Genomic DNA, 13,353 nt, shown 5'->3' with positions numbered 1-13,353 from the left:
ATTCAGAAGAAATTATATTTTTTCTTGCTCAACTTCAAACAACTTGCTCAGTACTCCTACCTTACAGCGAACTGCCCGAATGCTTTAATATGAACGATTCTCCCCAGACAATGCCTACCCTACAAACATCCCATGTCCTTACGGTATTCTTATTCTTCGAAATAGAAGAACTGCGTTATCCTGTTCACTTTAAATGTTAAAAGATTTAAATCCACTCAAGTTTTAAATCACCTCGTGCTCATACAGCGTTATACGTTTTAGGGCTAAAATAAAATCCTACCAATCATCTTTTGGTACCATTAGCCTTCGTTAAGAAAGTACTGAAGTAGATTACTGTAGCCTATTAGCATTCATTATATTTTACATAAAGACTGTTGTCTCTACTTGTGAAAAAAAATGTAGGTGTTCGTAACACACTTTTTGGTAAAAGCCAACTCTCAGGGCCATATCTATAAGCCCTTTGATTTTAAGTTTGGTATTGCGCGTTTTCCCCATAAGGCATATTAGGTGAAAAATTAAAAAATAAACCATGAACAGTTTACAGTCTGTTGTAAAGGCTTTATTTTACAGTGCAAGAAGACGTATCTTCCTAGATTCAGATATGTATATACACATGCATTATAAATTTTAGCCAAACTGTAAAGAGAAGGCTAACTGTTGCTTTATTGATATCCCTTATTTTAGAGAATTGTATTCCAATTCACGTGGTAGAATGGTTTGCTTTTAGAAGAGTAGATCAGTTTTTCATTTTTATTTTTCAGACTTACAATTTTAAAGACGTGCATGATTGTTTTAGAAATATCAGCTCCTTAGCCTTCCCCTTCAGTCTGAAAAAATAACATTTCAGTACATTCAGCCAGTAAGAAGTCACCAGTTACAGTATGTAAAAAAAAAGTTTCAAAGGCGCCAAAATATAGTTATTTGATTGTTTGATTTTACTTTACTTTATAACAAAACTTTACAAACCTTAGACGCAATTTATGTTGTTTTTTCTATTCAACATTAAAAGGGCTGGATATTTTGACTTCTGGTGCTCTTAAGAACCCACTTCTTCACCGTTACATCATGACTTTTACTGATGCTTCAGCAGACTGCAATGAAGGAAAGGGGAAAAGAGCTACCACGCAAAATCCAAACAGAGCAAACAGAGTCACACTGTAGCCCTTCCTCATGCCAGCTGCTCCAAAAAGAGTTCATTTTGTTTGCTTTTTTCCTTCTTCCTTCCCCCTGTCTCTGTGGAGGACCACCTACATGGTGAACCACCAGGAGCAGAACACGAGCTCCTTCAGAGTCCTGCGCAGCTCCTGGCTCCTGTAGGCGTAGATGATGGGGTCGATGAGGGAGTTGCAGATGATGAGGATGAGGAAGAGGTTGAAGTGACTGAAGAAACAGGCGCAGTAGGGGCTCTTGGGGCAGGTGAGGATGAGAATGAGATGGAGGAAGAACGGGCTCCAGCAGATGACGAAGACCCCCAGCAGGATGGTCAGAGTGATGGCCCCCTTCATGCTGGTGGCCTGGTGCTGGCGGCGGTTCTTGTAGTAGGTGGTGATGCGCTTGGAGTGGATGTGAGCCAGGATGAACATGTGGAGGTACAGCACCGCGGTGAACACCAGCATGGTGCAGAAGATGGTGATGAGGCAGATGATGACGGCTGTGTAGTTGTAGTAGACGATGAAGAGCGTGCTGGAGATGGTGCTGGCCACCCAGATGACCACAATGATGGCCACTGCGCGCTGGGTGGTCATGATATTGTGGTAGCGGAGAGCGTAGAAGATGGTGATGTAGCGGTCCGCCGCAATGGCGCTGAGGAAGGAGAGAGAGGACACCACCGAGCTGCAGATCATGATGTCGATCACGTTGTCCAGCTGCTTCATCATGTCCGGGGTCACCACCAGCACCCCCTGCTCGATCAGCAGCATGAACATGGTTTCCACCACATTGCTGACGCTCACCAGCATGTCGGAGACGGCCAGGCAGCAGATGAAATAGTACATGGGCGAGTGCAGGTTCCTGTTCTTGATTATGGCCAGCACCACCAAAATGTTCTCCACCAGGCTAATTAAGCCCAGAGTCAGAAAGATCTCGTGGGGGATTGTGATCTGCTCGCAGCCGGTGGAGTTGGGGCTGCCCAGGGAGACGTTAGAGGTGTTCTCCCAGTGCGTGGAATCCAGGGGGCTGACCTCAAGGTGTTTCATGATGAGAGGATTGAAGGCTGTAACGTTCATGTCCTTTGGCTCAGCCGCAAGAAACAGTGTGGACGTGCTCGATGGAAGCAGGGCTGTCAGTCTGAGTTGCTCTCTATGGCCTTGCACTAAAAACAAATATACATGAATGAAAGCCTCCATTTAAAGGGCGTGTCATTTCATCTCAAACCCTCATCGTCTTTAGTATTTGATATTGATATCGGTGCGAAGTTTTGCTAATACTGGTCTGTGTGCATTACAAGTATCCAATCCGTCACTTTATTTTAAATGTATTTTAAATCTTTACTTTCAGAAAAAAAAGTGCACCTTACAGAACAAGATATAACAACACCTAACGCACATAAAGCACTACAAAACCGCAAGAAGTACAATAAAAGGAAGGTTATACAAATTTAATATACATTCGTTTTTACCTCTTAGCTCTCGTGTTGCTGTTTCGGTAGCTCTGGGTGGCTTGCAGGCAATTCGCTGCTCGGGAGCAGAAACAGGAATCCGGGCGAACTCACCTCAGCTGGGTCTCGTCGCTCAGGTGCTTGAGTGCACATCAGAGATGCGTTCCTCCAGTCCCAGGAAATAGGAACAGCAGATATCCCGCAGGTCAAAAACGTTGCCTTTTCTTTTAGACTTTTGAGGTAATTAATGAGATCCCGGATTTTATTTGCACGTGTAGATTGAAAAAATATATTTAATTTCCCTTTAAACTCAGGAGTGAATATATACCGTTCCCGAAGTCCCGGGTGCCTGTCAGCATCTCATCCCTTGGTATTAATCTAAATATTAAAAAATGAAGAATGTTGTGTCTGCTAGGAATTCCCTTCTTAAGGCTGCCGCTTTCTTGTCAGAGCCGATACAGGCGGATTGACTCGCGAACTGTCGTCCCAGCTCGCACGAGATCTTTAACTGGTGAAGATCGTTACAAAAAGGACAATCGAAGCATCTTTAAATATAATATATCTGAAAAAAAAGAGACAATTCGCTCTTCTTTAAAGGTCGGGGTCTTGCTCAGGCTCCACCTATCCCAGTGATGAGCAAGCACATGACAAACCCTCCAAAAAATGTCATTTTCATGAAGCCAAGTCAGCTCAGTTCAATGCTGAGGTCCCGTATGGCAATAAACTCGTATGGCTAACATCTGCGTCGTCGTTTGCGAAAATAAATGTCACACTAAGACTCGGCGCTTTGTGGCGCTCTGGGCAAGGATCATTAAAAGATTAAAAACCGTTTCAGTCTTGATGGCAGCGAACATCATTACTTATTACAGGAATTACTGATTTCATTGCGCAATTGACTGATAAGTCTCGCTGTTTGAGACACAAAATCGCACTGAAATATGAACATAGCGGAGTTAATATTTTTCTTAATTCCGAAAATTGTTAAAGTTATTTTTTATTAATACAAACACTGAATGAGCCACTCGGACTCGTGTCGCGGTCGCAATATTGGAGCTACTAGGCATGTGTTGACAGTTACCTTTTTGTGTAAACTAATTATTTTGGTTTTAACTGGTTTAAAACTGGTTGGTTTTAAAGCTACTTAACCCGCCTAAAAATAAAGTCAGACAGACGCGTAACAACAGGTGAACACGCCGTGTGTCGTGTCGTGCGCTTTGACCTGCGAGAGCTACAGCAGTGAGAAACACATCTGATCGTTCACAGCCAAATTAGCCAAATTAAACAGCCAAATGAGCGCAGAACCAGAACTTAAAACATTAAAACATTTTCACAACCTTTAATTGTAAAGATTGCGGTAGCAAATTTTGAATAAATGTTCTTACAATGTAATGATTGATACTTTGTTAAACATGACGCGTTCAGTGTTCAGCCCTGATACTAAAATAAATGTGTAAATTGAACATTTACTAAATAGATATTACTGTTTCATTTCCACGTTGAGTCTGATAATACATTAGTCCTCTATGAATTTAATTAAGAAAAAAATATGGAGTAATCTTTAGTATGTATTATATTTGAACATTTGCAGTTAACAAATTGTAAAATACGGGCTTGTCTTGACTAAAGTATAAAACTAAACTGTACTGACTACCAATCTAACGTGTTAACGATCTGTAACAAACTGCTCAAAGCTGGTTACTGATTTAATCAGCAGCCTGTGCAAATTAGTAGTTTAAAGACTATGGAAGTTAAGAAAGGATGCCTTCAAATGAAGAAATTGAAAAACAATCAAGAACATATTCCTTTATATTTAAAAAAACAGTGCTATTGTATTGGTATCGCAATTACACAAACCGAACCGAACCGAACCGAACGTTCTTTGAAATCGAGAAGTGAGACACTAACATTATTTTGTGGTCGACCTTCACGTGTCGTGCCATCAAAAAAACAGAAGGGGTTTTCGGTGTTGGGTGAAAGGGCGGGTCACTAATCGAACCGCATTTCGAAATGCTCAAAAGAGCACGATGTCTGAGATGTCTAGGAACACTTCTAGGATAATACTGTACATTCTTTCTAGAGCAGCACGATGGCAATACTTTGAAAATTAGCTACCGTCTGTCTTAATCGTTAGAATTTAAATTACAGTTCCAACTTGAGCAGAACAATGTTTTTAAGTACTGCGGGCTCGTTGCTTACACCACTTTCCCTGCACAAACTAAACAGACTCGATTTTTAAAGGACTTGGATAAATTATATCTCCGGTCACATTACTACTGTTATCCTGGGGCTCATTTCTTATGAAAGAGCGCATTCAAAACCGGAAAGAATTTCAAGATTTAAAAAAGATACATGCCTTTAATGGAGAAAAGTAATTAGATTTAACATTCTAATTTGAGTTATTTTTAGCAAACGCATAGCTCGGAATTATTTATAATTTCATAACATTTTCCTAATTTCTTAACAGTGGTCTGCTAAACAACGTGATTACACGTTGCTGATATTTAAATAAGAATTATGTTTGAGACACATCTAAGCCTCCAAAAACACGGAATAAACCTTTACTTGCTTCTTTAAGTAACTACCTACTACTATCAAACAGGCTAGGTGGTGTGTCTGTCTCCCCTCCCTTGTGAAACTCTTCTGAAAGATGTAGCTATAGACTGTGTTAATCTTTCTCTTGCAGTTTACCATATTAACAGAAGAGCTTGCAGTGATGGGCAAAATACATTGGTCAGATGAAAGCAAGTATAACTAGAACAACAATAATAAAAGATGGTAGTGTTTGGCACAGAGGCACAGTGCCCAGCATTGCTGCCTTGCAGCACTGGAGCCCTGAGCTGAATACCGGACCTGGGGTCCTGTCTGTTATAGATTCAGTATGTTTTCCCTGTGTTTGAGTGGGTTTCTTCCCACAGTCCAAAGACATGCTGGTAGGTTAACTGTCATCTGGGAAACTGGTCCTGGTGTAAGTGTGTGTGTCTGTGTCTGTATGGACCCTGCCTTGCGCCCACTGCTTGCTGGGATAGACACCAGCTCCCTGGCGACCCTGAATGGGATGGAGCAGTTGGAAAATGGCTGGATGGATGTGGTCTATAGAATACACTGCAGTTAGTCTGCAGTTAAACGAGAGATGCATAAGAATGAAATCATTTAATTCTGGTTACGTAAGAGCTCCTGCACACCATAAAACAGTCATCGGCCTCTTAAAATAGCTGTTGCCTTTGATGTATTATCCAAATTTGTTCCATTTGCTACATGGCTTATGTCAATGAGAAGAATTACCATCATTGAAAAAACATTTCTGGCTATCACATTGTACAAACAGAAAATTCACTGAAGCAGGTTCCTGGGAGAAGGGCAGTTCCCTCACTCAGAACATTTCTGTGATTGATTCCCAATTCTAATCCGATAAACCATAAATTCCCTTTCTCTAAAAAGAGCGCAGAAAGAGCAATTATGCTTCCATCCTGCAGTGAAGTAATGAGTTTTTAAAAGGCTGCTGGAGTGAATGTTCACATTTCAGAACGCACATAAAACCTTTCTCTGAAAAGCCCAAACTGGAACAAAAAATACACAACAACAAAAACATTCCTGTACAGTTCTGTCTATCACCTATCATAAAGATTCTACTTTTCTGGATGAAGCATTTATTGAGTTAAACAATAGTAACTGTTTGTCTGAAGTGCAGTCCGTGAACAATCAGATCATATGCACACAGTAGTACTTGTCAGCTCCAAGTTAATTCTGGCCTTGCTGACCTGTGAAGTGTGAACCCCCCAGCCTAATAGCAGCACTAACGATGAAACCCACCACATCCGTTTGTGCTGGTTTGTGTCTTTGAAAAACAAACCTTTTCCACTTACAGAGCTGCCATGCAGCATATTTCACACTGGGTGAACCACATGGACCTGGGCTGAATGAACAATCAGAAAAAGGAACACTTATTTTTCTGGCTTTTAATGTACAAACCGCAAGCAAAAGGCTCTGTATGTGCTAAGTTAGTTAAACTAACTGATACACATTTCAAACCAGATCCTTGTCTTTGCTTGTTAAATGACCATTATTTGGTTAATTTGTGTTTTAATTCATAAAGGACTGCTTTTTGTTGGCTTCACAGCAGTTAACAAAATTCTACAACTATGGTTATGCCCAGACAATGTGCCAGATAAACACTGAATACTCACATATCAGTATATTGTGAACTTAAGTTGTACAACAGCTAGGAAATTCTTAAAATGACCCAATCTGGAGAAGGGATTTCCATAACTGTTAGAAATAAGCTTATTTCTTAAAACAGTAAATACACATACAGTGTAATCTATATTAACGTGTATTAAACTTGTATTACATTAGGTTGAGATAAAAATGTATAGCTGTATTGGTACTGTAATGTTGATTGTAGTGTTGATGTTTGTTTTTATTTGTTTTTTAATCTGTTTGAAAATCCAATAAAAATGTTGATTACAAAAAAAAGAAAGGGCACTGCTGTTCTTCAGCTGCATCTTCAAGAGAGTATTGAGGTCAGGAGGAAATACAAAGAACTGATCAAGACAACACAGGGTGAAATAAAAAACAAACACTGTACCTCAACAGCAGCAGCATGTCCATGTCTTCCCAAATGAACAGTGACAAAGAGCTGGGGAGAGGAGGACAAGGAGGGGATAACTAAACTCAAGCCAAACAATCAAGCCTTTTGACGGATTCAGTTTTGACTTTTGTAGATCAAAAGCAAGGAGATTATAATCATTATCCAACTTAGCAGGGTAAGACTGCATGAGTCATCACTTCTCTGTTTCCCTCACAAGTGTCTGGCAGCCTGATCTTCATTCTGCCTTAAACCTCATCTGATCACTGGATCAACATCCATCAATCCATTTCCTAATCCGCTTATCCAGTACAGGGCTGTGAGGGGAGCTGCAGCCGGAGCCTGTCCTGGGAAGGCATGGGCGCAAGACAGGGTCCAGGATGCACCCTGGACAGGACACCAGGACACTGAGGAGGCTGGAGAACCTGCAGGCATGGACCTCACCATGGAGGGAATCCAAGATTGCAGGTTCTTCTCTGTGTGTTTCTGTTGGGGGCAATAGTGGGCAGTGATAATACCCACCAAACTCACCAGTCCCTGATGTTGAAATACAAAAAAACAACAGCGCCCCCTGCAGAAAGCACAGAACTGTGGCTCAGTGGTTCTGGCGTGTTTCCCAGACAGCTGCTGGCTCAGATCCCCGGGCCAATGTTGCTGTGCTGCTTGAGTAAAGTCCTTCGCTCCGATTACTCCAGTTCATATCCTGATATATAAAAGGGCCCCTCTCAGGTCTTCGCTGGAAATAATCGTTTGTTTGCAATTGACATATCTGGTTAAACAACAGATTCAAAATCTTTGCATAATTTGCAGTTAATGCCTCCCCACTGAAACATTTTTTGCCCTGAGCAGTGCACACTTAAACAAGGAAAACCATTTCAAATACAGTATATCACTGGCTCAGTTTGTCTCAATGGGACCAACACAGAGAACTGAGTCACTTTCTGGTCTCATTAACTATGGGTTAATGCTATGCACCACCATGGACCCTGCTGTACTGCAAGTGAGGTATTGTACCCCAGTGCCTCCAGTCCACCCAGCTGTAGAAACTGGGACCAGCATTGCTCGGTCTGATTGCTATGATAGACCAGCATCTCACTCAGGGGCCAGAGAGACTAACGTGCTCTGTCTGCTTAACACTGTGGAACTCGGCACAGGATTTGGCTTGATGAGCTGTCAAGATAATGTTGAGATGCAGCAAAGCGTCAGGAATCAGGAGTCAGTCTCCTTGGCAGGGCTTGGGGACTGTGGTATGAAAACATCCCAGACTCTGCGGCCAGTCAGGAACTGGCTCCCTGAGGCAAAAGCTTTTCTAAGCATCACGTTGTGAAGAGAAGCTCAGCAACGCCATCAGAGATTTCCTGCTGAGGACACACTGGTTGCTCCTCGTGGCCTTCATAAGATTTATTCCTGGAAGAATTTCTCTCTATAAATCTAATCCTGATGTCATTGTGGAGATTAATTACGTGAAAACAAAAACAGTTTCTTCTTACAACTTGAGGTTGAGTAATTAGAGTATACAAATAATAAACAATAACGTATCTGAGATAAAAATAAAACTAAAAAATAAAACTAATTGCCGATTGGGGATAATAAAGACTCTCTCTACTCTTTAGTTTCGGTATTTTAAAGATTTCTGTATATTCTGTTCTTTTATGTTTCTGATTATGTTAGTGTTGTTAAAAATTCCAAGATTTCGGAGATAAAACTTAAAAAAAAATAAGGTATTCAGTTTAGCTTGATTTTATTTTCAGGAAATACACAGGAACCACAGCACTAGCATTTGTATTTTAAAAACAATAAAGTATTTACTGCTCACTGAGAATATTTGAAACCCGGGGGTCTGTGAAACCTGTTTTAAGTAATCTACCAGGAAGGAATATGTAAACAGGTGGTAGGTTCAGACATGATGGAGAACCTGCCATCCTCATCCAATTGTTACACAATTGGTGTAACATGATTGGTCAGGAGGCTATCCAAAAACCAGCAACCTGAGACATCCTGCCAGCCTATATCTGCCATTCGGCAACACCAGGTAGATCCTCTGGAATGCAAACAGAGCCAGGGGGTAGAGAGAAGGAAGTAAAAGCCTAACTGCACAATCTTACCACCAGTGAAACATTTATGAATTTTGGGCACTTAACTCAAATGTTTTTTTATACATGCTTTCTCTTAATTCTGTGTCTGTTTTATCAGTACCTGTCTATCAATATTACTGATTATGACAACCCCGCCCCAGGGTGGGTCACAAAACTGTTAGAAAATTAGATACACTTATCTGTGAAAACCAAAACCATGAACATTTTACAGATGCTGTGCCTATGGCAGAGCAGCTATAAATAAAAGTCCTCATCTCTGATCTAACCAGTTGCATTAAAGTATTTGTTCACAGGAGAAAAACCTACATCAGACAACCCAAGAAAAGCCTTTTTCTGCTGCTGCATAAAAGAAGTATTAGATTTTTTCACACCACAAATCTCCTGAGATTTACAAATTTCAAACTTTCAAATCCTCAGTCACAACTTCCTTTGAAAAGAAATGTCTTTTATCATTTTCAACTAGATTAGCTTTTTGTTTTTTTTTACGGAGCACTAGGAGTAAATACAAAATTAGGGTTATTTATTGGTTTGCAATGCATCTTGTACACAGAGGAAAAAAATACACCTATCACCTTTCTCTCTGCCTGTCCCACAGGCCTGCTATAAATCTATATTTAAAATGTATTTAGGAAAATCTCAAAAAGATTTGTAATTGTTCCTGCCAATATATTCAGTCTTATCATTCAGATAAGAATGATTTCACAGCTCTTTGTAACTATTTTCAGTGAAGCAGAACAAAGATTGGGTGAAATGGAGTGAATCATATGATGGTTAAGCTTTCCTGTCTCCAAGATTAGAGAGCAGATTACACTGTTTTGCACTTAGTTTTGCACTTAGGAGGTCATTATGAGCCCTATTCACTAATTTGACAAGAGGTCCTCCAGGACTTTTATAGTTACAGATCGTTGATAGGGACTTTGCTTTTGAGGAATATTGCATTTTCAGGATTCTAGCAGCCTGAGGTGCAGAAGGGGCCTTAGAATAAGAGGACTGAATTCAAATGCTACAACTATGCTCTCATACTGTCTTATTTGAAAAATACAAAAAGAGATCATGGGTGTAGTAAACATTATTAATCAGGAATGAGACCAAAAAACAGCTGTTTAATATGTAGCACTAAAATTCCCAAGCTATTGGTGTTAATTAGGCTTGATGTCTGGTATGTAAAAGGTGTGCATGAGGCTAGTGGCCCAGCCAGAGTGTCACCTTCACATTTCATGTCTTAAGCTGTCTGTCACTCAGTCTCAGGAGTGGAGGTCCTCGTGAGTCTTAGCCATTTTGTCAGTCCACTCTTAGGGAAGTCTGCACACTCTTCCTTTTAAGGTCTTCTATCAGGGTTTCCCTCTATAATCACTACTTACTCATCATACAGGTTCAGGTGGTCAGACCTGTTCCTTGTCAGTACACTTCATCCCTGCGAGTCTGGAAAAAGAGCATCCAAGCCATCTTGCCTGCCCAGCACTTGTGATACACCCACAGCCAAAAGCTATGGTGACAACTCACTCTGGAGCTCTTGCTCTCCTTTCTCCCAAGCTGATGCCCAGTAGACACAGACTCCTTTCCACCTGGCTGCACTTAAACACCTTCCCATTAGTCTGGGGGAGTGGCCAGTTCCAGAGCCTATCCTATCTGCTTCTCCCCCGGGCGGCAATCCTCCCCTTACCCTGCTTCTGTCTCATGAACAGAAGGCTTTCTTCCAAAGCCATCTCTCAGTGCCTCACATGGTGCTTGGATGGTTTCTGGATGCTATTTGTTTGCAAAAACCAGAAAATGTATATAACAGCCCCTCCTTGAGTTTACACCTTGTAGGCTTCGTGAGCATTTGTGTGTGCAGACCCTTGAGACTCCTCTGGTTGGGGCTGGGGTCTGTTACACCTATTACACCACTTCTATGTGCAATAGCTGTAGTGCTTGGATGTGGAGCTGAGCTACATGACCCCCAGGACAAATATCAGAAGCAGGACAGTAGCTTCTCAGCATGGCTAACATCCTTCTGTCCACCATCAGAAAGCCCTACTCCTGGAAGTGGTCACGCCATCCCAGTACAGGACATCAGTCCTTCACAGGGGGGCGGCAGGGAAAACATCAATAATATCAAAGCCTGCCTTTCTCAGACCGGCAGGGCTCTGGGGCTCATGAATGGTCCTCATGACACAGCTCCAGGTAACTTATGGAACAAGGACAAGGACTGCATTTATTTTTTTCATACCAGCTGTTCCATACACTTGTCATGCGCTTTTGAAAGAATGTGTGTTCTGCAAACAGTAGCTTACAAAGTGCTGTCTCCTCAGCGCTTGGATCACCACACTCTACCGAATACTGAGGGTCCCTCTCTCCAACTGCTTTAGTCAGGGTGCAGATATATGTTGAAATATACAAGTTTCACTGCACTTGTAAAAATATTAACTTCCGACAGAAAAAAAAAGTGAAAATCATTTAATTACCAATAAGTGTATTTTGTTTTTAAAACTGCTTGAAGATGAGGGAAGCTGAACCTGTGTTGACTGCATACAATTTCAGTAACTAAAAGAGGATTTTAAGAGGACCAGCAGACACATCCTTAACTGTAAAAGAAAGAGGCAGGTGAAAAAAGCTGTAACGTAGTCCTTAGCCAGAACTAGTTTCATATGACCTTCATGTGTAAAAACTTGGATAAGAAAGGCAAGGCAGACCAGATACAATCAGGCTGCCAATTATTAATGACTTACATTAGTTCTTTTCACCCAGATGAATCCCAAAGCGCTTGCAGATAGAAGGAACTCACTTCATCCATCTGTGATCTCTTGCACACCAGCAGTCGCACTCCACAACAGATCAGGTAGGGAAGTGAGAAATTGCCTCACCTGTTGGATTAAGAGGAACACTTAGGAAGGCCAGATTGTACAAGCCCAGTATGGACTCTAGCCTGAACATCACAGGGTTAACGCCCCTGTTCTTTCATGAAGTGTCCTGGGATCCTCAAGGACCTGTTCAGGAGTCAGGATCTGATGCACCTCTCTTCCTACAGAAGGCTCCTCCTATACTAGAGTCTCTGGTCACCACACTGGGACACCACTTCGGAGGGAAGAGCTCCACATACTGGTCCAACGCCAACACTTACAGCAACGAGCTGGTTTTCCTTGGAGGTACCGACCTGACCCAGCTTTGCTAGCTTGTGAGACCTCCTTTCACAGAGGGGGTCCTTCTCCATGGCCTCTTCCATTGGGCAGTAACGTCTTCTGCAGCATTGCCTTCTTTTGCTATGGTTTCTCATTTTCAGGACCTATTGACTCACTTCAATAAATTCAGACATTACCTGAGGGTTCGTGGCTGTTTCCTTTGATATCCTCTGCCTCCAAATTCCTTCCCACAGATCACAAAGAAAAGAGCTTTCTTTTATTGGGAGATATAACAGGGAGCAGCAGAAGACTGTGTCCTGTTGATCGCTTTAAAGTACTTACATTTGTTCTCCAGTTTTACACACATTTATCCCACTACTGAATGGATTTTGTACAGTGGATTCCTTGAATCCAACTGCTGTTTTCAAAATGTGTCCCTACAACACATGCATTAAATTTTGGGTTTACTTTGGCAAGGTTATAGTCCAGGCCGCTGTGCTCCATTCTTAGAAAGCTAAAAAACTCAAATTCTGCTATTGAGGAATGAATTGAAAAAACTGTATTTTTTTCCCCTCGATTAGTGAATATGTCTGTTAGAGCTTATTTGTTCTAAGTGCCCCCATTCTAGCTTAGACATCATTAAAGACCATGTGATTTCCTTTAAATCTTGGAATCATGTGCTCCAATTCATTATTTCTGGAGTAGATCAGACAAATGTCTTGTGTGTGCTAACAGGGGAACTTTTAGAAGAAAACGTGAAGAATCTCTTGGCTGATCACTATTTGCCAGAAGCAAGGACTCACAAAGGGTGTCCCTTCATCTGGATGTAAAAAAAACAAAAAACATGTTTACTTTAGAATCACAGCATTTAGGACTCCTTGTCCCTGTTCAGACCACACTTGCCTGGGCTGCCCTTGTGCCAGAGTCGCAAAATATTTATCCGAGAACTTTCACCTTCACAAAAATTAAGAAATGTTT

The 13,353-nt window shown here is 41.4% G+C and overlaps 1 protein-coding gene across 1 annotated transcript; it reads right to left on the bottom strand.

The window, feature by feature from the left end:
• Positions 1–1,153: 1,153 nt before the first annotated feature.
• Positions 1,154–3,385, bottom strand: mc1r (melanocortin 1 receptor). The gene is made up of 2 exons (XM_006641143.3): positions 2,618–3,385; positions 1,154–2,311 (listed from the first exon to the last, which is right to left on the bottom strand). Exon 2 carries the CDS (start codon positions 2,223–2,225, stop codon positions 1,248–1,250), a length of 978 nt encoding a protein of 325 aa, XP_006641206.1. The 5' UTR covers positions 2,226–2,311; positions 2,618–3,385; the 3' UTR covers positions 1,154–1,247.
• Between the last annotated feature and the right edge of the window lie 9,968 nt (positions 3,386–13,353).

The sequence above is a fragment of the Lepisosteus oculatus genome, chromosome 20 (assembly GCF_040954835.1).
Source record: "Lepisosteus oculatus isolate fLepOcu1 chromosome 20, fLepOcu1.hap2, whole genome shotgun sequence".
NCBI lineage: Eukaryota > Metazoa > Chordata > Actinopteri > Semionotiformes > Lepisosteidae > Lepisosteus > Lepisosteus oculatus.
Note: the sequence above shows the minus strand (reverse complement) of the source record. Positions and strands in the feature narration are given on the sequence as shown.